This window comes from Gouania willdenowi, chromosome 19, assembly GCF_900634775.1.
Source record: "Gouania willdenowi chromosome 19, fGouWil2.1, whole genome shotgun sequence".
In the NCBI taxonomy this organism is placed as follows: domain Eukaryota; kingdom Metazoa; phylum Chordata; class Actinopteri; order Blenniiformes; family Gobiesocidae; genus Gouania; species Gouania willdenowi.
The window spans coordinates 12,213,376-12,241,266 of NC_041062.1; the positions used below are offsets into that span (position 1 = coordinate 12,213,376).

At 40.1% G+C, this 27,891-nt stretch overlaps 2 protein-coding genes across 5 annotated transcripts; both read left to right on the forward strand.

Moving 5' to 3' along the window:
• Nucleotides 1-553: 553 nt before the first annotated feature.
• On the forward strand, nt 554-10,051 carry dcun1d3 (defective in cullin neddylation 1 domain containing 3). The gene is made up of 5 exons (XM_028477057.1): nt 554-979; nt 4,062-4,128; nt 6,287-6,335; nt 6,443-6,995; nt 8,155-10,051. The coding sequence occupies exons 4-5, from the start codon at nt 6,553-6,555 to the stop codon at nt 8,723-8,725; spliced, it is 1,014 nt and encodes a 337-aa protein (XP_028332858.1). The 5' UTR covers nt 554-979; nt 4,062-4,128; nt 6,287-6,335; nt 6,443-6,552; the 3' UTR covers nt 8,726-10,051.
• A 1,306-nt stretch (nt 10,052-11,357) lies between these two features.
• katnip (katanin interacting protein) lies at nt 11,358-27,529 on the forward strand. 4 transcript variants are annotated; one of them, XM_028476126.1, is made up of 29 exons: nt 11,417-11,466; nt 12,029-12,103; nt 13,075-13,166; nt 13,449-13,624; nt 14,067-14,179; nt 14,291-14,392; nt 14,535-14,669; nt 14,886-15,126; nt 15,591-15,722; nt 15,839-15,990; nt 16,101-16,207; nt 16,302-16,383; nt 16,457-16,666; nt 16,811-16,948; nt 17,648-18,503; nt 19,186-19,953; nt 20,037-20,245; nt 21,197-21,263; nt 21,336-21,513; nt 21,601-21,766; nt 22,705-22,871; nt 22,956-23,020; nt 23,257-23,367; nt 23,566-23,705; nt 23,777-23,878; nt 23,977-24,137; nt 24,273-24,299; nt 24,469-24,554; nt 25,298-25,356. In XM_028476126.1, exons 2-29 carry the CDS (start codon nt 12,092-12,094, stop codon nt 25,354-25,356), a joined length of 4,854 nt encoding a protein of 1,617 aa, XP_028331927.1. In that variant the 5' UTR covers nt 11,417-11,466; nt 12,029-12,091. The 4 variants fall into 4 exon arrangements, with proteins under 4 accessions (XP_028331928.1, XP_028331929.1, XP_028331930.1 ...); XM_028476127.1 differs by having other exon boundaries at nt 11,358-12,103; nt 25,298-27,529; XM_028476128.1 differs by having other exon boundaries at nt 11,358-12,103; nt 13,078-13,166.
• Nucleotides 27,530-27,891: the final 362 nt, after the last annotated feature.

Consider the following 27,891-nt stretch of genomic DNA (forward strand, 5'->3'; position numbering starts at 1 on the left):
ACAAATATGAGAATAAAATTAAGTGGATAAAGACAAAAAAGGAAGCTAAAATTAAAAGAGAAGGCCTTCATATCTATGTGATTTGTAAAGGATTCATTTCAATTAATATCAACGCCGTCTTTAAACTTTTTGTTAAACACCATCCCTCCAACAATTTTTCAAAATTGTATTAGAAATATCTTTTTTTTCGGTTACATTCCTAGACTTTAAATTTACAGACACTAATCGGGATTTAGGTGTTGATAAATATGTATAATTTTGTCATATTTATGTTAAATGAGTTAAACGGTGTCTCAAACAGACCATTGAGATAAAAACTATTAAATTAAAAAATCTGGAAAAAATAAATACATTTAAAAAATGAAAATGCGTACCAGTGTAACCAATCCTAGTGATCAGCTCACCTGGAGTTTGATCAGACAAATGCATTGGGAGAAAGCGGCTGAAGAAGTTTCAATTTAACTTAAAAATGTCATGATAAATTGACTTTAATATATATTATTATGATGATGATGATGATGATGATGATGATGATGCAGTAGTGGTAAAGGCTGGGTGAAGATGCTATCCTAGGAGAGCTGTGGATCAGCTGTTAGCAGCAGGAGAGGAAGTGATGCAGGGAAATGTCCATCGCAGCTCCACTCAATGACTAACAGAGGAAGCACAAAGACATGGGCTGCCTCAGTCCAAACCCCTCTGTGTGACTCCCTGCTCGGTACCGACCCATCCACCAGCACCGGACACCTCTGTCCATAAGCTCCAGGCTGGCTTTGTTTCAGTAGACCGAGCAGGACTCGACACTGATGTGAAAGTTTTATTTTTACCAGCTGAATGCTAGTCCGCTAGCAGTCTGACCTAACGCTACGAGTTTGCCTCAGCTCGCGTTTTCTTTTCCGGAATGATCTTAACTTCCTCATTTGGCCTGGCATCTCCACGGTGATGAACATCCAGGTCAAATGCAGTACATCGTCCAGGAAAGGTGAGTTTGTTTCTGAATTTTGACCGGTGTTATTCGAAGTCTTGTTCGGAGAGGACCTAGCCTAGCCAGGAGCTAACTTTGTGATACCGAGCTGAAGCTAGCTAGCGATGGCGACGTCGTAGGCAGGGCCGGGGCTCGGGGGATAAACGGCCCAGTGTCGGTTCTGTGTGTCCGTCAGAACTGACACCGTGTATTCGGTTAGGATTTAAGTCCTGTTATTTAACAAATACCACTCTGTGGCAATGGGGCATGCTGTTTGGCTCTTTAATCATGTTTCTGCTCTTTAACCTTTTTTAGTGTTATTTGTATCTAAATCCCAGTGTTGTTCAACTGTTACCTTTAACTGACACTAAGCTTAAATAAAACCAATTACCCCGAGTTAAACTAACTACCCCCAATTATTAATTAAACGCACCCTAAATGACGAGTCATCACTGGCTCAACTAAAAAATATGTTGTATATTTTAACCATGTGAACCTGTACACTGCAAACAAGACCAAACTAAAAAACAAAATCACACTCTGATGGTCTAATATTTCCAATTAATAATCTGCTCTAATTAGTTATTTAGTCAAACTAAAGCACGAGTTGTCATTAGTTTAGATAAGGTCAGGCTCAATTCAAAATACAGGAATTAGTTTCCTTGTCTTTGTTTTGACTTCTACCAGTTTCCGTACAGTTGCCTATCAATATATCGACATTCTATCCGTAAACGCCCCTATTTGGCCAGTTTAGGTCACGTGATAGGCCAGTTATTGGAAACGTGACTAAGACTAACCCTAATCCTAACCCCAACCCTAACCCTAAGACGCTACATACGTGTACTTTGGTAACCGTACCAATAGCACCGGGGGTTGTTCGTAAGGCAACCATACAAATAGACACTTTCTACACCATATTAACATGAAAGTGTCTATTTGTACGGTTGCTGTACGGACAACCCCTGGTGCTATTGGTACGGTTACCGAAGAACACGTACGTAGCGTCTTAGGGTTCGGTTATAACCCAATATCGCAACAATTTTTAGTGACCTAAACTGACCAATGACTGACCTATCACTCGACCTAAACTGGCCAAATAGGGGCGCTACGTACGGACAGAATGTCGGTATATTGATATGGCAACTGTGTGGATAGCCACTGCCTATTAACATTGTAAGTAACCATTTCAACATGCGGATTCAGTTCACATCTTAATAAATTGTAATAGTTTACTCAAACTCAAAATTTGCCATTTCTAAATTTAAAAACTATGACAAATCAGGAATGAACTTGCTAACTATGAAACAAAATTATACATAATCTGGAGTTCAGATAATGAATTAGGTTAGGCAGTGGCTATCCACACGTAGACGTATCAATATACCGACATTCTACCCGGTCGTAGCGCCCCTCATTGGCCAGTTTAGGTAACGTGACTAAAAGGCAACATACTTCTTCTTCTGTGTAGTTTTACGGTGGTTGACAACCAAGGCAAGGAGCATGACCACCCAGGCAGCGTACTTGTACTTCTGTTTGCTAGTAATAGGTAGATTCTTAAAGTACGTTACGGACATGCTATGCATTTATGAATTTTTGTAATCGTACGTGCCCCTCATAGGCTACTACTTCTGTTTGCTATTAATACGTAGATTCCTAAATTAAGTTACGGACTAACTAACCCTAACCCTAAACTACGTTATGGACTAACTAACCCTAACCTACGCTACTAACTAACCCTAACCCTAAACTACGTTATGGACTAACTAACCCTAACCTACGCTACTAACTAACCCTAACCCTAAACTACGTTATGGACTAACTAACCCTAACCTACGCTACTAACTAACCCTAACCCTAAACTACGTTACAGACTAACTATCCCTAACCCTAAACTTCTGAAGTGGATTTGTATTTCTTGCCACCGTGAATTTGTACGTGTATCGCTTGTTCAGCCATTTTTTGTCCGTACAGAATGGTCACATGACTTCCGGTAACGTCATCGGACACATACGAATAGCAACGGGGGTTATCGTATGTCTACGTATGGCTAGCCACTTTGATTAGGTTAACAGACAGTTTTGAATACATCACTAAATTACAAGCTAGTAAAATCATTGAAACCTTCAGCCAAATTATGTAAAGGATTAGTTACCTGCCATATCTAAAGATATTATAAACAGTTCCTAGACATTCTGACGTGTGGTTAGTTTTGATGAACAAGAGAGATTCAACTTTTTGCTTTTGACAAAGCCAAGTTATTCGACAAGTTATTTATTATGTCCATTATATGGAGTGGTTTAACATGCGGGTAAAAGTCTAACAGTTTCATTTCAGGAAAACCAAGTTAATAGTCTCGTAAGACATATGCAGACAGGTGGAAACAAAGACTGCATTGTTTCAATGGGAGTATACCTGTGTGAATAAAGATTGAAATAAATAACGTACTAACAATAATAATAATTCAACCAAAGTCACCGTTGATCAGGAAAATAAGTTTACATCTGGTTTGTCAAAGCAGAACTTCATATTTGGTTCACAAAACCAAGTTGTAGCTTAGTGAAAACTTAAACAAGTCAAACAAAACATGTTTTTCAGGGTAAATAAATGCTAACTAAGTGCTCAATAGCTTTCTGTGATTGTGTTGAACTCTTATTGTGTTGGTTTTGGATATCTTTGAATATAATATTTATATTTTAGTAATCGCTGAGTCACTGACACATGTGAGGGAAGTGACTTGAGGCTATCAATGGTAAACCTGAGAGAGGGAGCTTTGCCCTTACATGCCCAGAGCAGGGATCACTGAAGTGGGTTTGGTCCGACGCTGAGTTTGAAGGTGATTTTCCAGTGATCCACGTGTTTGATACTGTATGTTAATTACACTGAGCTGGCTACAGAGCAAAGCCCTTGGTTGTTATTTCTTTTATTTAGAGTGAGTTATGTACTACTAAACCATTTGTTAAACGATTCCTCAAAATGAAAAAGGCATTTGGCGGTGCTCAAATTACACACTCTTTGCATGTTTACAAGAATAGACCTGCAGATTTGGAAATGATGAGCGATCATTTTCTGCTTATGATGACAAGATAATGTGTCTTTTCAGCATTGTGGATGTCAAGGTCACCGTGATGGAGCACAACAGAAAGATAATGCCATCTGAAGGGCCGGCTGTAAGTAACTCCATCTGCTCAGCCATTCATGTTAAAACCAGGCCGTTTGAACAGAACGTCTCAACAAATATAGGATCATTACAGTGATGTCACTGTTTTCTTACTAATAAAAAGCCTCTACATTCTTAATACGACCTAAAAATCACTTTCCTGTGTGACAGAATGGATTTGTAAAGTATAGCCTTGCCAAAACAACTTTTTCAACAATACTTATTTTATTCAAAAAAGCCCTAATGTAATGTCTAAGAAAGCCTATTGTGTAGACACAAGCACAGCTCTACTTTAGACTATGCCATGTAATTTTCCCAATGCAGTTTCACACTGGAGGATGATGAAGGATTGTATTTGCTTTCTGTTTCCATTCATTCACAGACTAAAAGAGTCTTTTTGACTGTTTGGGTTTTGAGCAGGTGTCAGAAAAGTAATCACATGGATAAATGGCTTATAATAGCAGGCGTTCATAGCGTAAGGCCTCCAATTTTTTGTTTCTAAATTTTCCAGGTTTTTTTTCTGGGTATTTTGATTGATTCCAGTTTAAGAATATGCATATCCATTTAGTTTCTGTTTAATCAGGTTTCCCCAATTTGATGCTAATTACTAAACGTTCCAAAATCATGACAAAAATGCACAATAGGAATGAAGTACGCTCAAATCCCACCAAATCTCATATTATTTGCATTGTGTTTGACAAATGTGCATGTTTATCTCTTCCAAAAAACTTGTTACAAGGGGCGGGACGATACACAATGATCGTTGTGATATTTTAAACAGAAAAAAAAGCAAAATTTTAAAGAAAATGTTTATTTATTAATATCATATTTACATACATAGTGTGGATTGTTCGCCCATTAATAGGGAACTTAGATTGTTGTGAAATGTGTTACATTTAGCCTGCGGATCATGTGTTGTTGCAATAGAAATAGATGACTGTTGCTACATCCTCATGGTGTTTAGTTTGTCTTTTTTTTTTTTTTTTTTTTTTAATAGTGCATTCCTCTAGTGTTTTTTCTCGTGTCTTGTGTAGCACTTTTAATTCTAGTCATCAGTAGCATAGTACGACTGTGCCTCTGGGGCAGCAGCGCAGGTTTTAATTTGATTTGATTTAGTTTTATTTTGAACATGAACACAAACAATGTATATACCATAATGAAAAAAATATAGAAAACACAAGGAAAATAAACTGATTACCAAATCCTGGAAGTAAAGCTTGTTACATGTTTGAAAAGGAGTAGAAAAAAGTAGAAACGTATATGATTTTAATATCCAGTACTCTACACAATCTACTCATCTCATGGTCCCAATGATAAATGACTACAATTTATTGTGAGCTACTTAAATACGTCTGCGCACATAATAATGACTATGAAATTGGTTAATAATATTGTATCTACATGTACTGTATTTCTATGCATTTCTATTCAAAGTAGTATATACCTATTTACCCTCAGAAAGGAGACATTACACCCACAGTGTGAACGGGAAGTACAATTTATTTCACTGATGTTGCAGTGTTGTCTCAGTGGAAGTAAACTGTGATATAGTTGTAAAAAGCATTTTACTTAAATATTTTCTGTTCCATTTAGCTGGAAACCCATTCTGAAAACTTGCTCCAGCATACAAATTCTGTTTTTCTGATAAATACGTGGACTTCCATCCATACATAATCCTATGACATCCAGGGAATTGTGACAATATGTCAACCTGTAGTTTACGCCTTAGATATTATTATTGTTATTCATATATCATATGTATAAATAGTAGGGACGGGACGATGACGTCGTCTGACCAAAACAAAGACGGCGGCGCCAGAGAATAACTAACGCGAGTGGCTCCTCTGAGTTTCAAAAGTACAAGGCAGTGAAGGCACGTACTTGTTCGTCGAAGGTAGCTGTTCCCCATAACTCTCGTCCTTTATCCCAGGTGTGACCGGATGGCAGCGGGTCAATGTTTTTTTTTTCATTTTAGATATGTAAATAAACATGTATAAATTACCCTTAGTCAATTAATGGGGAGATAATCAATAATCGAACCAAGTCGAAGTGAACTGGATAAATGAGTTGTTAGATTAATCGATGCATCGAAAAAATAATCGCTAGATTATAAATAATCGTTTATCCCAGCCCTAATAAATAGTTGTTTGTTCTGTTTTTTTTTTAAGGTTTTCTAGGTCCATAATTTGAAGATGTCTTGTGGCAGATTTGGAACAGGTAAGTTGTCTTTAATTGTAAAAAATCACATTTGAGGACTCTACTATTATCTAATGTAATGTAATGGCATTTTATATTTTCCTAAAATGAAATGTTTCGCTCCTTAGGCCTGAGGGTATGTTGAGACGTCTCCTTAGGCCACAGAAGAGGCGTCTAGGTGGTTCAGACGGGGACTGAGGGCGAGGAGGAAGACTGAGGAGGGATCAGGGAGGGAGACATGGGCCAGTGTGTCACCAAGTGTAAGAATCCCACGTCCTCACTCGGCAGCAAGAGTGGAGACAAGGAGAGCGGCTCCAAGTCCCACAAGAAAGCCGGCAGCGCTGGAAGCAGCGGGGGCCACAAAGAAGAGCTGAGCGGTCCGTGTAGCAAAGCCACAAACGAGCTGTCTAATGGCACCAAAGCCTTAGAGGTCACCGTGGAGACGCCCATCATTCCTGCAGTGATGGGGGATCTACGCAAAGAGGATTGCCACGACCGAGATGGACTGTCCATGTTGCGCATTGAGGAGCTGTTTCTCTGTTACAAGGATGACCTGGAGGACGCCATCTTAGAAGACGGGATGGAGAGGTTCTGCAATGATCTGTGTGTGGACCCAGCCGAGTTTCGAGTGCTCGTTCTTGCATGGAAGTTTCAAGCAGCCACCATGTGCAAGTTTACAAGGTAAGGTGGAGCTCTGGATGCTGGAGTTTATTGGTTGGAACTTTTTGATTAAAAATACATTATTTATTTTTAACCTAGGCCGCACAAGATGTTTTTTTATTAAGTTAAATACCCAAGACAAACAAGACCTGTATGCACAGCAGGTTTTATTCATTCAAATATAATGCGTACTTGTCACCTTTCAAACTTTCCAGGAATTTCCGAGGAATGTTTACAGTTGGCTTTTAGTGGTTATAGCATACGCTTTTCCAGTTTTAATTAACACAACACTGTTTGTTTTATATAAACCCAATGCAAAAATGTCTCATTGAGCCTCAATAAACACACCGTAACCACTTCTCAACAATGCCTATCATTGATTTAGAAAAAAACACTTTCACAAGAAGTTTAACAAATTTTAGAGTCCTGTCTCCTATCCCAGCTGCCTTAAGCAGGCTAACTGTTCATAGGAAGTAATTAAAACATTTGCCAATTCATATCAAAACCAATAGAAGCTATACAAAAAATGAAGAGAAATGTAAGATTCCTTTGTATTATTTGCTGCGTCATTGATACATCACTAATTTACGGGTCTGAGGTCTTCTCTCTATTTCTGTTATCAAACCTTGTGTAGTTATGCTACAGTTTGAACACCCATCCTGTGGTCTTGCTTTCCTAAAATATCTTAGAAAACGAGGTGTAAAGCCAGAAGTAAGCCTTCTGAATTTAGTGGTACACACGTGAGCACTTGTCCTGTCTGGTTGGGTTCACACAGGAAGTAGATTTTGCTGTGCACTCCGTCCTGCTGAAGGCTCACATGAATAGGGTTGCCTGCTGGTTGGGGTACTTAATGCCCTCCCCCATATTTCCTTCATCCTGAGAGCAATGCTGCACTCTGATAAACAACATGCAAATGCATGCTGCTGAAGCTCTGTTTAGTTTAAAAAAAAAAAAAAAAAAAAAAACGTTTCAAATGTCACAGCTTTTTTTTTTTTTTTTTGGAAGGTAATCTTTAATCAAGCCATTTCTGGCCATGCAGCATCTGTAAGCATAACAAGCTATACTTATTCATTCAGAGATCAATTTCCTAATCATTCTGTTTGGTTACGTGTTGTCTGACCTTTTAAGATGTTGTCTGTTGCTTATCTTATATTCTTTCGTGTTCTGTATGTGTCATCAGGAAAGAGTTTGTGGAGGGATGCAAAGCAATCCAGGCGGACAGCCTCAAGGGCATCTGTTCACGCTTTTCCTGCATGCTTCTGGAGGCCCAGGGTGAGGAAAACTTCAAAGATCTGTACCGCTTCACCTTTCAGTTTGGACTGGACGCTGAGGAGGGCCAACGCTCGCTGCAGCGAGACATCGCCATAGCGCTTTGGCGGCTGGTTTTCACCCAGGACACGCCCATGATACTGGAGCACTGGTTGGACTTCCTGGCTGAGAACCCGTCAGGTATTCGGGGCATCTCGCGGGACACGTGGAACATGTTCCTCAATTTCACCCAGGCTATCGGGCCTGATCTGAGCAACTACAGCGAGGACGAGGCCTGGCCTAGCCTATTCGACACCTTTGTAGAATGGGAGTTGGAGCGCAGGAAAAGGGAGGAACAGGCACTGATGGCGAAGGAAGAGGAGAAAGAGGGAATGTGTACTGAGACGGAGTGTTCGCCCAGCACGGACAGAATCGAAACAGAGGGAAGCCGTGGCTCACAGACGTGGGGGGGGCCACTGACCGGTAACAAGTGGTATTTGTAACGGAGGGGCGGGATTGACCGATAGGTGATCAGTACAGCTGTGACTCATTGGCTGATTATGAGTATTATTCATGCAGCTGTCCTCTTCAGTTCAGATGGGATTTCTGCTTTGCAACCATTTGTTTGGTTTTCTAAAAGGGCTCTAACTGTTATGTTTTACGCACTTCTATTTAACTTATTGTTGACCTTGTCTTTGCTCATGTTTTTTTTTTTTTTCCTTTTTGTTGATCTGACATGTGCTCCATTTTATTGAACACCTACCTACCATAACCCAGCAGAATGAGTTAAGCAACAGCTTGGTTTAAAGCAGGTAACAGGAAGCCATAACTTCTTACAGATTTGACTTGATAACACTGCTTACACATTTTCTTGGGAGGGAAAAGGGTTTTTAAATCCAAAGGAAATTTTGGCAGTTTCGCAAATAGGTCCATTACTCCTTAACGGGAGAACCTCGATATAGTCTGGGCTTCTAAAAATGTCCCACCTGGGAATGTAGGATGTTTGAATTTGCAGTGCTGTTGAGATGAATTGGTTACATTTTTATCTTTGTAACAAATTGGATCGAGCATTAGATTTTGCACCCAATTCATTTAACTTTCAAGGTAGGGTTCAGAATGTACCTGGTTTCCATGGTAACAGACCTTGCCTCTGTGATGTGTCTTTGAGTGCAGTGAGCAGCCTGAGCGCTTGTGTAAGCAGCCAATAGGCTTCCTTTCCACCTCCTGTATCCTCCTATTCCTGAGAAGCATTAACGTGTGCGTAATGGACTGGAGGGGTGTCGGTTTATCTCAGCTGCCTAATTGATGTCATGTTAGGAAAAACTGTAACTCAGCAAATCATTGGTGATTAGGTCAAAGTCATTTCTGGACAGAAGATGTTAATTTAACCTGTGTCACGTTCTAGACTTTCCACACTGGGAACCATGTGAAGCTTTTATTATTTACCTTCAGGAGTTTGAGCATTCACTGCTTCTAAAAAATTGATCTGCACACTTCACAAATAATGTTGACTGCTGCTGGCGAGAGTTGTAACGAATTGCACAAAGTCCAATAGCATGCTAACTTGCTATATTTGGAATGCTTTGCGTGGAGATTGATGTCGACCTCATTCCTTTCTAACCTACAGATGGATTTTGATCTAAAGGCGATGGCTTTGGGATGAGAAATCAAGGTCTGTGACAGGGATTAAGTGTAAGAGGTAACCAGATCTACTTGGTTTACATCTGCAATGGTTTTATTTGGAGCCTCTCTTTGCTCTTTTTATATAAAACAAAAAAAATGTATTGATTTATAATAAAGAAAAACGGTGTTGAATTTTTGACCTTAAAGATCTGTCGTATTATTTATTACAGTACTTTTTTTTTTTTTTTTTATAAGCACTGTGTCCAAAGTCTTATTTATTAAGAAAACAAGCATAACACATTTTTTCACTGAATTAATTATTCACCCAAGAAGCTCATCTGTAAACATTTGGCTGATAAAGTGGCTGACTGCAAAAATATTTACTTTGGTGTGATTTACCAAGTATTCTTTATTTTGGCAACAGTTGTATCAAATCAAACCCCTTGACATGCTGATTATCTTTATAAATATTTATGAAAGAAGGGCTTGACTCGGGTGCACAAGTTGGCCAACTTTATTCTCTTAACTAAATAATCAAAAATCAACTAAAGTGGAAGCATTGGAGGGTAACAATATGTAAAGTACCCTGAGGTTTTTTTGTTTGCAGGAATCTGAATCTGGAAAGTGAGTCAAACGCAACAATGTAGACGTGCTTTATAGAATTACACGGAACTCGAGTTGAGACAAATGCTTCTAAGTCCACCTGCATAAACAAGTTTTAGCTTGAAAGTGAATAGCTTTACCACACTGTCAACTGTAAAGTGTGGAAGTTTTCAGGCAATGAACTTGAAGCCTGCAATTTAGGTCTAATAAGAGGAATGCTTACGCTTTGATATACCAATGCATTTTTGACATGTTTCAGATTTTGCCACAATAGATTTTGAAAGGCTATTTCATTTTCATGGAGTTATAATATAAACTGTGACTTAAAATTAGGTGTAAGGGGTCTGTGTATTTATTGATATTGGTTAATATCGTCAACTGAGTCTTGGCCAATATTGACATATTAGCTAAAAGCTAATATAGACATTCCCCATAAAAGGTATTTTTGGATTAATTTGAAAAAAGACAGTAGTATCAGCAGGTATTCTTATTCAATATTTATAAATAACCCTGTCAAATATTAGTTTGAAAAAGGAAAAGCCGTACAGTTAGATTGAAAACCATTTCAGAAAATGTAAAGATGGGTGAATTTCATATTTAAAGCTACAATTTTAGAATGAGTCCAATTCAATTCAACTTTATTGAATTGAATAGTCATCTCAATGTGCTTATCAAAACATAAAATATAAAATTCATAATAAAATTGTCTATTATTTTCAGGTGCGTTAAGGCGGGCATCCTGAGGATTTTGGTAATATAGAGTACAATGTAGTAGAAAATCTGACGCTGTAACCATAGATATGAACACGTGTACTGTATTATATATCTATGGTTGAAACCCAGGATCATAAACTGTAGGTTAGGGGGCGTGTCCTACTGTGATGCGGCTCTGTTCATTGGTGGAAAACTCTCCTAGTAACCAACCAACACAACACACTGTCTGGGCATATGATAAAACAAAAATAAACCCGTTAATGTTCCTACCTAATGGCTAACGAAGTGCCGTTTGACACGGGTTGTGAGTATTTATATATATTTCGGGGTCTATATGTTGTATTTTGGAGGAATGTAAGCGCTCCTGTGTCTTATTTGAACGACACGCTAACTCGTTAGCATTTGAGTTTGTTGTTAGCGTCAAGCTAGCTTAGCGGAGTTGATCTCAGGCTAAATGCGGGAACTAATATACTTAATATTAAGCCTGTAGTGATGAAAGCTGGCATGCTGTTTTAGCTCCACTGTAACATTGATACGGCCGGGGCTGCTGTCATGTTATATAAAATTATCGCAAACATATCGATGCAACAAAGGGTAACACTTCAACAATAATGCTGTCTGCGGTAATGCTCAGGATAAATCTAGATGCGAAGTCATTACAGTAAATGGATGTTTTTACCTTACATAATAAATGAGATAACAGTGTGGCAGGAGTAAACTATAGCTGTATATCTTTAGGTATCTTTTGTCATGTCCAGCGGGTGTGGCTGAGTAGGTGATGCAGGCTTCATATTAGGGGTAACCTTGGGGTTCATGTGTTGATCTGCACCAGTGCACAGCACTATTTTAAATCATACATCTGCTAGTGATCACACCTTTTTCAAGATATGGGATAGAGCAGAGTAAACCACGTTCCCTACAGCCTCACCATGTATAACCAGGTAATTATCATTGTTTTATTCCTGATTACATTTTAGCTTAAAAAAATAGAGCTGGGAATCGATTTAGACTGATTTGATTCAATTCGGTTAAAGATATGTCAGTTTTGCTTGAATATTGGAGGATACTCTCAGATATCTAACACTGTGCCTTTAAATAACTTGGTGCAGTATTAAAACATATTCATGTTTACATTAAGAATCCAAAGTAAAATCATTCAAATCAATAAATCGATTTTCTTTTTAACTCAGCTCTATTTTTATTTTATTTTTTAAATATAATTTGCTAAAGAATGTTGTGTTCCACAGCCGAATTTCTGCTAATCTATCACTTATTTCTGCCCTAGCCTCTCTGTGTGAAAATTATTATTTTTTTTTTTTGTTTGTTTTATTTTACAATAATGCACATCTTCTCTTACATCTGAATCTGTCTCTCCTGAGTCTATTACTAAAAATGTATTCTTATCCTTTCTTCAAACTTCAAACCATGCATTTGTTCGTGACTCAGAGCTTATAGCTCAGCTGACTTCTACATTTTAAGTAAGCACTGTTCTGATTTATTTATTCATCCTGCATGTTATTTGTGAAAAATGTATCAGCATGCACTTTAGACAACTGTGTTTCACACATGAATTATGTGTTAAATCCACATATTGTACCACAACCAGGATTTTATACTAAAATTAAAGCCGTGCATGTGCTGCCTTCATAATGAACAGTGCATGTTGTCTAATTTGGACAGTCTGGTGTTGTTGGTGAGACAGATTATGTCTTACTCAATCATGCCATTAAAACATTATTTTTGCTATGTTAAGTGATGGTGTACGTGATTGCTCATGGACGCACGTAACAAAATTGATATTAATTTCTGTTTATGAATGTTTGTTGATACTTGATGTTTATATCCCTAATGAGGCTGACGTAGGCTTTTCTGAGTCTTGACTTTATGTGTTTATGGACGTGTGCTTTGGAAGAAGAGTCAGACGTGTCAAGGAGAGAACCTTACCGGCTCGGCTGTAGATGACGCTCAGGATGAATATTTAATCGCCCTTCAGCTCAAAAACAGGTGAATTGTTAGCCCAGGCTTCCGGCGAGGGACGGATTGGATTGCAGTAAGGACATGCACAACGTGTCAATGCTTTTGGCTGCTCCCTCATAGCAGCACTGATTTACTTTAATATATATATATATATATATATATATATTTTAATTTTTTTTTTAAAAAACTTTCTTTTAAGTTCATTTTGGAAATTTGAAGCATCATTATTCTTAGTTGAGTCATTTCTCTTATATTTTGTGATATTAAATAAATGTTTTTTTTTTTACATTTTATTTTTTTGCCTCTCAGGATCTTAAAGCGCCTTAAAGTTAAAAACCCCAGGGAAATTGAGTTGGAACGACTCGAGCAAGGCTTTTCCATTTATCTTAACGGAGCCAATGCTGAAGTGGGTAAGAAACGGCCAAAGGACAGCAGCCTCAACCCTGTGCAGTATCTGCACGACAGGAGATCCGCACGCACAGCAGGTACGCAGCTGCATTCCTTTTGAAACTCATAGTCAAAATACTTTCAAGTATGCATGGTTTTATATAAACCTTCATGTTTTATTATGTCCTTTGAGCTGCGGAGTATTTTCTCTTAGTTTTTAGTCTTGTTTGGTTCAGATGAAATGAAGCATCTCTGGCTCTATTATTGTTTCGACTGCTGCCCCTCGACCATATGGACCACCAGCTAAATTCCACTTCTCCCCAGCTTGTAGTTTGCCCAATGTGATCACATGCCCAGTCTCAGTGAATAAATGATAGTGACAATTTTAGCTGGCAGCCAGTCTTTTTCTTTTTTTTCTTTTTCTTTTCTCTACTAATGTACTGTGGACCATCTGCCTTTGTGACAGTCAGTTCCTCTGACTAAGGCAGTAGTCTGTCGCTCGCCACTTATATTCCCTCTTGTGCTGTGACTCATCCGCAGATGTCTGTAGAGGCACCCACCAGCTAACTGAAGATAGTCGTAATCTGGAGCGGACCCACAGGAAGAGGAACCAAACGGCTCCTGAAAAGGTCCAGAGGAAAGAATGGGTGCCGGTATGGGAAGCTTAATTTTCATTTATCTATTTGATAATGCATGACAGAGGTATAGCAGTAACCTTAAAGTACAGTAAAAAAAAAAGGCTTTTTGTTTTGTGTTGTGTACAGGAATCTGTTAAAATTCGAACAAAGGATGGACCAAGTTTGCAAATACCGCCAGAAACTCGCTACTCGGATGATTTTGAGCCCTATGAAAGTGTAGACATGGAGGTAGATTGAAGACAAAATAATGCCTACTTAGCTTGCATGGGGGGAATTTGTAGGGGAGGGGCTGGATGTCAGGTCCAGCTGTCTGTAGTGCATTGCATTTTTTTCTCTTTTCCACTTTATTCTAATGACCATGTTCACTCAGAGCTCCAGTTCGCGTTCACCTCGTAGTCCTCGCTGCATAAGGGAACACTCTTTCAGCTCCAGCCCCGACACTCAGGGAGGCCAAGCTGCCCAGGAGCTCAACGAGAAGTTGCTTTTAAACCTCGAGGAAGTAAAGGTGAATAAACAAGAGCACATTTCCATTTGTAATGTTCCTTCTCTGATTTTTTGCACTTGCTTGAGTTATAAATGTTTTGTCGTGGCTCTAGGAGGGATTTTGTGGCAGCTATAAATCAGTTTAGCAGTTAAACTGTCTGCAGTCTGTGCCTGTGTGTGTGCCCAGACCGATGGCGCTTATTCATGCATGGATAAATGCTGACCTTTTGAAAACTAGGTTCTGCGTCGGAGCCTGGAGGTTAGCATGCAACGGAGCAGCCGTGACTCGGCGGGGGAGGAGTCTGACGAGGAGTGGATAGAGGAGCAGATTGAGAGGGATGAGAGCACTGAGAGTCTGGATGAACTCGGGCTTCCTCTCACCTCCTCCAGGTCCTCCTCCAGCTCTCGGCCCAACGGGTCCAAAAGCCAATATGACTCAGGAAACCTCATAGTTCTGGATTTTGCACCTTCATTTAAAGGTGGGTGGGTATGCTGACTTGAAATTTAAAAAAAATGAGTGTGTGTGGTTTCCTCTGTAAGAGTAATATTTGTGTTTGAATATTAAGATTTTTTTAATGATAAGTTTAAGGTAATTCATATTTTTCATATTAGTTTAAAATACATTATTTAGGGATGTGCTTACATGTTAAAAATGTTCTATATTTATGACGTCACTCCTATTTGTTTTTGGTGATTCAATCTTATTTTTGTTGAATATGTGATAGAAGCAACACAGGGTTTTCATCGTGCGTCAGACATTGTAACTTTCTTATATTTTTTCAAGTAAAAAGTTTAAAGGCAGAAGGAGGTTGTCATGTCTCAACGAGCCAAGTGCCACTAGACTCTGCTTGATCATGAAATGATGTTTCTGATGAAATGCAAATGCGTAGTCAAAAAAAAAAAAAAGCAGAATATTTGAAATGATATTGTTCTGATGTTCCAGGTCGTAAGCTTGAACGTTCCCTGTCTGCTAAACGAAAAGAAAACACTGACACATTTATACCCACCAAGCCCATGTTGGTTCGGAGCAAAACATTAGATAGACCACCTTCAAAGGAGAGCTGGGATGTTCAGAGTGAGTCTTTTCTACAACTGTATTTGATGCTAAATAGTAAATGAGGCTAAAAACTCCTTGTGCATCACTGATTTTTGAGTAGAAGCAGTTGAGAAACGTTGTGTTTGTTGCTACAGGATCAAGTAGTCGGGTGGAAAGGCCTCTGTCAGCACTCAGAAAGGCGTCTGTGGAGGAGCGAGACCCAGAGGAAGTGGCTTTCAGAGTCCAACAGTCCATACAGAGAGAGAATCAGCCTGTGCAGAATGCTGCGCCCTTCAGACACAACACGGTCTGCACGACACAGACTCAAATCAAAACACCTGATATGTTGGCGTTGGTGTATGTGCTGTCATCGTATTTGTTCTGTGTGTGTGATTGCTTTTCATTTTCTTTTTCAAGGCCAAGAGAGGCCAGAAGGTGAACGGCTCACCGCATCACAACCCCCAAGACAAGGATGAACACAATGTCACTCTTGCAATGCAAAAGATCAATCTCATGGCACCGAGGTATGCTCTCGCATAGTAATAGCTAATCCCATTTTCACCACTTTGCATGAACCAGAAGCACATTATTCATCAAGATTTTTCTCATTCTGTTCAGGCAACAACAGAAACTGCTTAAAGCTTTGGAGAAACTTGAAGATGGACCCAGCCACAGCATTCCTCAGAGTGTCAAACAGCGGGTGAGTCGAACAATAGGAATCATCCTGACACGCCTTGTGTAATAATCAAAACTATGTTGTGCCATAATTCCAGAGAAAGAAATCCTCGACAGAGATCACCCCAGCATTGTATGTTACCATGGAGATCCTGTCAAACTGGGGAAACGCTTTGCAGGTCGGGCTGACCGAGGTGCAGTTCTTCTGCCACAGAAACAAGAAGTTGTACGTGTCTCCTCACGACCTTGACATCAGGAACGCCGACTTGCCAGGCAACCTGGGAGCGCTCGTCAATGGAAAAGCAAAGGTGGGAATTTTTTTTTTCCCTCTACTTAAGCAACGTGTTAGACATTGTTTCTTGCCGATGACCTTGTTTGTTGTGAAAGCGCTGTTTAGCACATATTTATTTTACAGGATTTGCTCATTTTTTTTAATTTTTTTTTATGGACAGACCACCAAAGAACGACACATGTGGACTTGCCCATACCACCCTCCCATACAGTTGTACTTCATCATCAGGAACACAGAGCGCTCCCCAGACTTTGGAATCTCTTGCATCAAAATGTGGAACTACAACAGAAGCCTTAATGCAAGTGGTTGAATAATTTATTTTATTTTATTTTTTACAGTTTAGAAGTTTCCTATGATTTCTTACTCATTGGAGTTATGTCAGAGACGTTTAGCTGCCTGCAGAAACCAATCATTCATTGTTGTCATTGAAATAGGAAGTGACATCATCAGTGTTGTTATCTCAGTGATGGGTTTTCTTTAAGCAGTGGCTGTCTGAGCTGCCAGTCTGTCTGTAAATGTGGAACAGGGAGAGATTAGCCTCAGAGGATTACTGTAACATGGGCTTCTGCCTCGCTGCGTCAGGATGTTCGTGGAAGGGCAGAGAGCCAATCATTTTTGTTTTTGTTCCCCCCCTCACCCCATATTCACATAGGCCATTCAAAATTAGCAAATCTTTTGGCTGGATTTTTAAGTGGGGCTTTAAAGTTTTAAGGTAAGAAGCTGCGGGGCTAGAGTGGAATAATAATGATGAGAGGATCAAGCGGTTGGACACTTTCGCAATGGCACTAACTACTGCTAGCTTAAAGCGCACATAAGAATAGATGGACAGCTTATTCAGAGGGTATCATTTAGAAAATATACTGTATTATTGTTAATAATTGCACGGCTTTTTAAAATCTATGTGTTTAGTTTTTATTCTAATTTCTTTTTAAATGTTTGTTTTGATAGACAATAGAGGAAAAACAGCCAAGTATTATCTTTTAATTTTTTCCTACAGGAGCTGGACATTGGTGCACGGCGTATAAAGCTGTACCTAAACAGTACGCTGGTGTTTGAGGGCGAGCTGGAGAAGGGCTGTGGCAACCAAGTGTTTGACTACAGCACAACTATTGATCTTCAGGACCTGCAGGTGTCAGACTCCTTGTTTTCCAGCCCTGTGTCGTCGGGACACACTCTGCGAGGGGCCAGCCCTCAACAACATGAGGACAGGAAATCAGGAGAGGCCTGCAGCACCCAGCGGCGCCAGAGTTCAAATTTGTTGTCGGACACGTCTGGACAAAGCATGGGAGACATGCAGGAGAAATCCCTCATGCCTCTTCCTCCGATAGGTCCCACAGCGGGAGTTTCATCTTCAAGTCGTCACTCATCCATGCAAAGGAACTCCTTTGATCTGTCTTCTTCAGAGACCCAGTCCCCCAGGCTGCAGGCGGAGCACCCAACACCCTTAGAGCAGACGGTCACCACTCAGCCATTTTCATCACGGGTGGCCCCCCAGTGGCTGCAGCCTCTGAGCAGGGCGGCACCAGATGGCTGTGAGACGGGCAGGGAGAGGCCTCGCTGGCTCGTTCCTCAGCACTCCACGGAGCCCAAACTCGTGCCAGGATCGCCTTCTTCATCCATGCTCCCAGAGCTGCCATGTAACCCAGGCAGGGTGTGCAGGGGAGGGGAGAGGACGGGGAATGGAGCTCAGTGGAACGCTGATACCATGGACATGAGCTATGACCTCCTGGATGAGTTTGAGGAGCAGAAGTCAGAGAGGCCCATCAGTGGACGCAGGAGCTCATACAGAATCCATGCAGCCAGTGCCCGACATTCAGATGAGCACCACAGAGCTGCATCTCACACAGACATCAGTGGGTATTTTATAAACAGATTATCATACGTTGATGCTTTTCTGTAAGTTGTAATAATTTGGTCCTCTGTTATCCTGCATGTTCTTTCTTTATCCTACTTCCCATGTGCAAATAATAACCAAATTTTGGTTTGCTAAATACACTTTCAGTCTTCTAAAAAAAAACGTGAACATTTTGGAGTCATGTTTGAAAAATAAAAAAATATTTAGAATTTTATCTCAATTTATTTCTTTTTACAGTGTTTTTAATGTCACTCTCGTGAACAATTGGAGTCAATGCACAAATTGCATTTTTAAACATGAGTTTTTCCACTTATGAATCGATCAATGAATCATTGTTAAAAGCAACTTACCAACATCTCCATGCTGCCATGATGCAATATGTTTAGTTTCCAATTTTTGTCTTAATAAGTGACTATTTGACAACCGTTTGAACTCTGCCTTTACATGCTAATAGCTGCTGTCTTGTTTTGCCTAAAATTGCCTGGCTGCAATGATTGACAGCTTTAATTATTGTTTAAAATACTTTTTATAATATCACATTTTAATGTAAAACTTTAATTGTTTTATCCTGTGTGACAAACTCTGTTTATGTGTGTGTGTTTAGCATCACATTGTAAATTCAAGTCAGTTACATTCAGGTTTTTCTTTGTTTCCTCATGGCCTGTTTCTGTGTTTTCCAGAGGAGCCTTTGTCTTTGGTGAACACTAGCAGGAGGCAGAGTAGCGCTCGGGCCCAGCTGCACAGTCAGCAGGATGACACTTTAAGGGAGTCCTGGGACTCTCTTACCAAGTTCAACCAATTTCAGCGCGGGCGCATCTCCAACATGGGCTTTGAAGGGGACATCTTTGATGAGTTCCTTCAACGTCAGGTTCGCGCTCAACCTCCAGTCCCAGTCAATCCCTCATCAACGTCCAGGAGCCCGATGTCCACCCCGAGTACTCAGGGAATGCTTTGTGAAGGTGTGGACGATGACCCATCCCTGGAGCGGGAGGATGACTTTGAAATCCCAGTGCTGCCACAGGGCCAACACCTGGTGATCAACATCCTCTCCAGCTGGGGCGATCGTCACTATGTGGGTCTAAATGGCCTTGAGGTGTTCAGCTCTAGTGGGGAGTCTCTCCGGCCTACTCACATACACGCTGACCCTCCAGACATCAACATTCTCCCAGCATATGGCAAGGACCCACGAGTGGTGACCAACCTGATCGATGGAGTTAACCGCACTCAGGATGACATGCATCTTTGGCTCGCTCCATTCACCCCGGGCTGCAGCCACACCATCTTCTTAGACTTTGGTGCTTCATATCAATTGGCTATGATTCGTGTTTGGAATTACAACAAATCCCGCATCCACTCATTTCGAGGTGCCAGAGAGGTAGAGATGCTTTTGGACGGAAGGTGCATCTTCAGGGGCGAGATCGCCAAGGCCTCTGGGACCCTGACAGGAGGTCACTGCTTTGATTCACCTCATAAATGCTGAATAATGAATGTGGACTGCATTACATTTAGCTTTGCTCTGTTCTCACCTCAGGTTTGGACCAGTTTGGAGACACCATCCTTTTCACCACTGATGATGAGATTCTGGAGTCCATGTCTCGTTATGATCAAACGTTCCTGGTTGAGGGTGAAGGTGCTGAGAGTTTGGTGTATGAAGAGGAGCTGCAGAGACCCCGCACTGCAGACGGGGAGGGGGAGGAGCGACCGTTCACACAGGCTGGATTCAGAGAGGAGGACCTCACTGTAAGGATGGATTTATCATTAGGACAGTTTTTAATTTTTTTTTTTCAAACTTGTCAGATATTCAACAAAGCTTAACATGAGCCAATCAGCATTGCACCCTCTTTATTTTTGTGTTTAACACAAATGATCATCAAGGATAGCTTAAGACTAACTGATCATTGTCATTGTTCAAAGTCATGGAATGGAATTTGTAGCAGCTGAGAATGGTGTTACGACACTTAAAAAAAAATAGAATAACAATGACATATTAATAAATTAAAAGCTCACAAATATCTACTTAAGAAAAAATTAAAGGCATTTACACTACCGATCAAAAGTTTTAAAAAAACACACTTTTTCCAGTTTTTTACAGAAAATTATTTGGTTTATTGTGTCATTGCACTTTAAAATAAAAGCATAGAACAAATAAGCAATTTGAGTTGAAAAAGGAATCATGGAATCCATGAACAATACTGTTCACCTGATGCTCATGAGGGTCTGGTACCACAGTGTGTTCCAACACTGCTTTTATGCAGACAGAGGAGGTTGGAAGTAACCAAGAAAAGTTGGAACACCTGTAGGAATTAGTAGCACCAGCTTTCAAGGTTGATTCAGCTTCCATTGCTGCAGAACAGCTTTAATTTGTTAACCCACATCTTGTTCCCTGAAAAAGGCCTATTTGTATAATTCTGAAATGTACATTATTATTTTTTTAACTTTTTTAACATCTGGCTGTTTAATACTTACGTTTGTACCATTTCAAGCTATTCATTCCACTTGCACGACTTGAATTGCAATAAATAACTGGAAAAATTAGGGTGTTCTAAAACTTTTGACCGGTAGTGTGTATATACTGTATAAGGTCAAATACAACAGTGCTAAAGTACAGCAGTGCAAAGGCTACATAGTGCAGTGTAACTGTAGGAAACTGTCACAGATTAAATGTTGTTATTATTTCAAATGAAACTTCAGCTGAATCCCAGCCTGAGCCAATGGGAGGAGAATTTGGATCATTTTCCTGGGATGTACACTGGAATGTGTGAGTACACTAACCTGTGCCTGACACTGTATTGTTATTCTGTGAATGAGTGACTTTTCTCTTGCTCAACAGGCCTTAGAATGGAACTGGCATTGACATGGGGCGACTCCCATTACCTGGGCCTAACAGGGCTGGAGGTGGTGGGTAAAGATGGAGAGCGTTTACCTTTAGACATTAGCATGATGGCTGCCTCACCCAGAGACCTCAATGACCTCCCCGAGTATGGACAGGACCTACGCACACTGGATAAGTACGCCTCAGAGTCTCTACGCCTCACTATTAACTCTGACTTCATTCACGGTGGTGCCATCTTTTAAGCTTTCCTTTCATTTCCCAGGCTCATCAACGGCCACAACATCACCACTGAAGACCAGCACATGTGGCTGATCCCTTTCTCCCATGGAGGTTCCCACATCCTCACCATTAACTTCAGTAAGCCTCAGACCATCGCTGGGATTCGTATCTGGAATTACAACAAGTCTCCTGAAGACTCTTACAGAGGGGTGAGAGACTTTGCATTAGTATTTTGGTGGTGGAGTTGAAATGTGAAACATATTACTTACATGAATAATTAAGTGTGTGTATAATATAATATAATGGATCATAAAGCAAAATAATATAACCAGCAGCCTGGATGTGTCACTTCCCATAGTTCCAGTGTTTTCTCAAATAATTGGGGTTATGAGATTGTAAAAAGTGACAACAAGGTATAGATTTTAGTCAAAGTGTCAGAAGCTGAGCTGGTTCATCAGAAAGAGATGTCTTTGTAACAGCACAAAGAGAAGTCTAAGCACAGACTGTTAGTGGAGCATTATTAAAGGATGAAACAAAAGGCCCTTTAGCTAAAGAAATTGGTCCGGCTTATTTTAATGTTTTCATTCATAAATTAATTATTGCTATTATTTAGAGATATTTTCACAAAGTGTATATAATAGTTCATAGCTTTAGAGTAAACCAGACATATGCAACTGGCGGCTCAGGGGCCACTCAGTATAATTTTGTGCGGCCTCCGAAGTGAACACAGAAATGGCTCAAAGGCAAAAAAAGACAGAAAATACACAAAATGACAGAAAAATATACAAAATGACACAGAAAATACACTAAATGACTCCAAAAACAGACTAAATTACTGTGAAAAACCACAAAATGAGAAAAACGATAGAAGAAATTGCAAACTGACTCCATAAACTCACAAAATGACAGGTAAAAAAAATCATGAATCTAAAAACAAAGAAGAACAAACACACACAAAATCAGAAAAACACACAAAATGACAACAAAAGCACACAGAAACCCTTCGTTCTTTAATGTTTTAATTTTTGGTAATCGTTCTAAATGTTGATAATGTGGCCCTCAGATCATACCATCACATTTTTATGTTCCCACTGTGATAGAAGTAACCCATCTCTGGAGTAAACCATGATCCACATGTTTCCTTCAGGTGAAAGTGATCTATCTTTTTGTGGATGAAGTCCCCGTCTCTCCTCCTGAGGGGTTCCTAATCAGGAAAGGACCAGGGAACTGTCACTTTGACTTTGCCCAAGAGATTCTTTTCATCGACTTCCTCCACACACCCACTGATGATAAGATTAATGAAGACTACCACAGGTATGAAGCACAGCAAATTCAGTGACTTCAACAAGTTGTGAGATTTTCTTTTGTTCATGTATAACATTGTCATTAACCATTCAGAACCATCTCTAAAAAACCTGAGCAGGCCAGCATGGACTATGAAGCTCCCATCATGCCCTGTGGATGTATCCTTTTCATAATTGATGAAGCTGGCACCCATTAGTAGCAGTTTGCTCTTCAGTCTACGATCAACTGTAGAATCAGACACATTCAATTATCCATTAGGAACGTTCAAAACCAAAGGCCTTTTTTTAAACATTGCAGAGAGGATTATTGCAGCCTCTGTCGCCTGCTGAGTAATTGGTATTTTCCTCGTGTGATATAAAATGTTGTTTTATGCTCCTTGACCTTCACCTGTCAGTCATCTTTCAGCTGCAGTTGTTAACGACATGGGGGGACCCGTATTACATCGGCCTCAACGGCCTCGAATTTTACAACCGCAACCATGAAAGGATCAGTTTGAGTGACAACAGTATCCTTGATTCGTTTGTTTTGATCATTTGTCTGTGCTTCAACAATGTTACTAAACAGTAAGAGCAAGTCAGGGTCTGATTAGAGACGACATTGTTGTCAAACGTTGCTGTAAAGAAGATCTTCTTTTTCTCACAGCTTTAGATAAAAACAAAGCAGCGCAAGAAACCGTTGTTAGTCCTCAACAAGAAGTCATCAGACATCGCAGCATTTCCTGACAGTGTCAACATGTTAGACAATGTGAATAATGACGTGAGGACCCCAGATAAGCTGATTGATGGAATTAACAGCACCCATAATGGACAACACATGTGGTTAGCACCCGTGCTGCCTGGACTGGTGAGGACGTGCGAGTGAACGTGATCAGATTTACACAAAGGTTTGTTTAATTAAGCCTTGTTTACTCGTAGGTGAACTGTGTGTACGTCATCTTCGATCAGCCAGTGACCGTGTCCATGATCAAGCTGTGGAACTACTCGAAGACGCCTCAGAGGGGGGTGAAGGAGTTTGGGGTGAGAGGCTCTCTGTTGGGCATTTGGACGTCAGGCAATAGACAGTAATTCCCTTTTTTTCTTTCTCTGTGTGTGCGTGTGCGTGTGTGTGTGTGTAGTTACTGGTGGATGACCTCCTGGTGTATAACGGCGTTTTGGACTGTGTAAACCACGTGTCACGAGGAATTCTGCCCACCTGTGACCCGGTGGTGCCCTACCACACCATCCTGTTCACAGATGATGTTTACATTTCCCACAGAGAGAGGAACACTGTTATCAGGTACGCTGGCTGGGGTTCTGTTCATCAATCCTTAAATCTGTGCTCAAACAATGTTATTATGTGTTTATATTAATGTGTGTAATGGGTTAGTTTAATCCTCGTGATCACAGTAAGAGATATTCTTCTTCATCTTAGCCCCAGAGGCAGCAGACAACACCAACTGTGAGTATGAGCCTTTAAACGGCTTGTTAGCACCTCCCTGTGGTCAAACCCTGTATTGAAGGTTCCTGCAGTGCTGTCAAATGTCCCTCAGCCATCTCATCCTGTTCTCTGTTGTCGTTCAGCTCATTCTCACCTGCAGCATCCTTCTTCTATTTGTGGTGTGTTGCAGTAATTATGTGGAGGACCAGGATGTGAAGATGACCGACGAGAACCAAATAGTTCATCACAACATGAAGAAACCGACTGCAGATCCAGGTTAGAACTGGGGTTAAAAAGCTGGAATAGAATGATGTTTGACTATGTAGCAAAAATATACCACCATTTAGATCTGAACAGGGTCAGAGCAGTGAATTCATTAGCATCCTAATCTCCTTGTGTTATTCACTGTTTAATACAGGCAATTAGTCTGGAAGTGCTCACAAGGCGTTTGAATTCTGGGGGGGCGGGACAAACACGCACAAAGTAACCAATCAAATGAAGAGCGGACATGACGACAATAGCGTGACAAGCGTAGATCCAGTAAATCCAGTTGGAAGCACGGCACAAACATATTTCCTCAATATAAACGGTTTTAAAACCTCTTCTTGTTGTGGTTTCCACTATATATCCCGGTCTATTAAAACAGAGCTTCTTATAAAAAGTAATTAAGTGGGTGTGGCTTATCGACAGGCTTTGAAATCACGACATGTTAACCTAATAATAATCACAATTCCCAGTTAAAAAAAAAAAAAAAAAAGTTATTTTTGCAAAACACATGAAGAAAAATGCATGTTTGCATTTCAACTTACAGATCACAGGGGATCTATAAAGACACAAAACATATGATCTCAGGTATCTGGAACTACACAATGTAGAATTTAATTGATTATTACAACAAGTCGAGATCGACAAACATCTGTATACATGTACTGTAATATGTTCTGTTTGATTTTTACAATTACCTGTGGTCCTTTAGGCTGTAGATTATGCACCTCTAACCTTATTTTCTCCCAACACAGCTCTCCGACCTAAGACCTGCATGACTGACAGTGGCAAACATGGGAAAAGAAGATACTGACTTAGAAAGATGGAGATGAAGCTCAAAGGACTGAAGAGGACTCGATTCTGGAATAGATCTTCTACTTTTGTGTGGGTGATTTTTATTTTAAAACATCGGAGCAGCAATCCAGCCAAGATTAATCAGTGTGAGTGTGACTCGCTTTCTCTCTCACACACTCACACACACACACACGTTGCCACCATGGACGTGTGCTGTATATCAGCCCTGTTGCTCCTTCTGACAGTGCCAGGAGAAACATGTAAGGCTGTGTTTTCTCAGCCTCCTATAGTGTGCCTATGACTGATCACTTTATCTGTGGCTGCTCTCACATACAAACGCTGCTTGTGGTGTGTACACTACAGTATATACTCAAAGAACGGCAACAGGAACAAGCTTCCACATCAGGATGTGGCTGATGCTACGTTTGTTAATGAAAACATTTTCACCGACCAGCCTCGACTATTATCTGCTGGTTATGAAGCCAATGGAAACTCCCACCTGTGCGTTAGCCATGATGCTATGCAGCCGCTGATTTCTGTCTCAATACAGCTGCCATCATCCATAAAAGAGCGGCCACTCACAGGTAATGTTGTGGCCGAATGGTGTACATTATGGGGCGGATTCACTAAAGTTTTAGTGGTATTAAAATGTGTGCAAACATCACTTTACGTGTTAATAAGGAGTGCAAAGCCCAGGGAATCAGGAATGCGCCGCCACTGCACTTCCCAATGCCCCCTCAATCCATTTAGTGCGTTGAATATGCATAGTAGGCGGATCTCCCAGGGGGAGCAAAAATATGGGAGGAGGAAATGTGCAGGGGACGCGATGCAATTCATGAAATCTGGAACTTTTTGCAGTGATAGTAAAAGTACTAGTACTAGAAAATAGTACGACTGACAAGCAGATGCAAACACACACGCAGAGATCATCGCTGCAATAAATGTGGACAGAAAACACAGCGGAGACGAAAAAAATGCTCCAGTTGTGTGTGTGTGTGTGCGTGTGCGTGAGAGCGAGAGCGAAAAAAAGTTGGACGTGCATCCATCGCTCCTCTGCCGACCACTGTCTCACACACACTCAGCCGCGCGCTTGCACCAATTCCTCTCTCACAGTCACATCCACGCGCATTTCTCCACTGTGGGATAAATAAAGAATATCTATCTATCGGCTGTAATTCATCCATCTTTTTTATTTGTTTCTTCTACCAACACCTTAAATTTTGCTGCTTCATATTTGTATATTTGCTTCCACGCACTCATGTTCACCCTCTATGTTCAACACAACACGTACAAAACGCTCATTTAAATACGGGCGGTCTGCACCAGTTCTGCACGTGCACTAATCATTGCTGCAATCTTAGTGAATTCCGTGCAGCAGGTGAGGAAACTACGTCACTAAAGGATTCAGGGAAGCAACTGATTTACTACCCTTTATTTCAGATCTTAGTGAATCCGCCCCTGTCATTTGAGGAAGATTTTCTACCTTTGAACAGGTAGTAATTAGGAGCAGATATATAAATGCATGACTTAAATAAAAAAGGGTTCACATTCTTTACACAGATACAGCTTCAGAACTACAGGTCGGGTGTTTTTTTCTACTCAGCATCAGGTGGAAAAGCTCCTTTAAGATCTAAGTGACCTTTACGGAAGTTGCTTTGTACATTAGCTAAATATTTATAAACAAATATCTGTTGAGCAGGTAAACCAATGTGAGTTAAAATAGTTTACAAGCAACTTCTAATATGCAAACACTATTAAATACTCTTACCTCAGAATGAGGAGTTTGACGTATGGAGAGAAAAAAAAAGGGATCCTTTCACTCAATATAGTCGTCATTGTGCATTTTTTACACTCGATATTTACTACAACATGTTGCATGCTGGGAAAGCTTCCGCACCATTATCTATTATCTAGACAATGTGATGCTCTTTTGCTTAATCAAGCGCTGGTTAAAATTCCAATTGTTTCCTCCTCTTTTTACCTGAGGAGTTATTGTATATTAAATGCAGTTTTATGTATTTAATTTCAGTTTGGTATGGTTCTGGTAAAGTTCTGTCATCTGCTCAGCTATTCTTGTATTTTGGGACATCTAGTGTTTTAAAATAATGTTTCATATGTTGATGACGTGTGTGTGTGTATATATGTTGTAGGTTTATTTGAATTACTAATAAATTGAAGGTTTTTGTTTTGAATCTCTGTTCTAAAAATGTGCATCCCAATTGTTATCATTGTTTTATAATTACCTGTATACATTGTAGGATTACAATTTGATTACAAAACATACTTTAAATAGAACATAAATATTTAATTTGAGCCACTAATAATAGTTAACATCTTTTTTGAGATCCTGTCATTTTGTCAAGGTTAGCTTTATCTTTTTTTTGTCATTATTATTCTAATACTTGCATTTTAAAAGCCTAATATTTGTCCAGTAAACAATTTACAATCACTTTTTGTAGTCAGAATTCATGCATGTCTTCTAAAAGTTTTTTTTTTTTTTTTTTTTTTAAAGGAAGTGATCCAACAACTGTGTCCTCTGCATCTATTTTTGGGG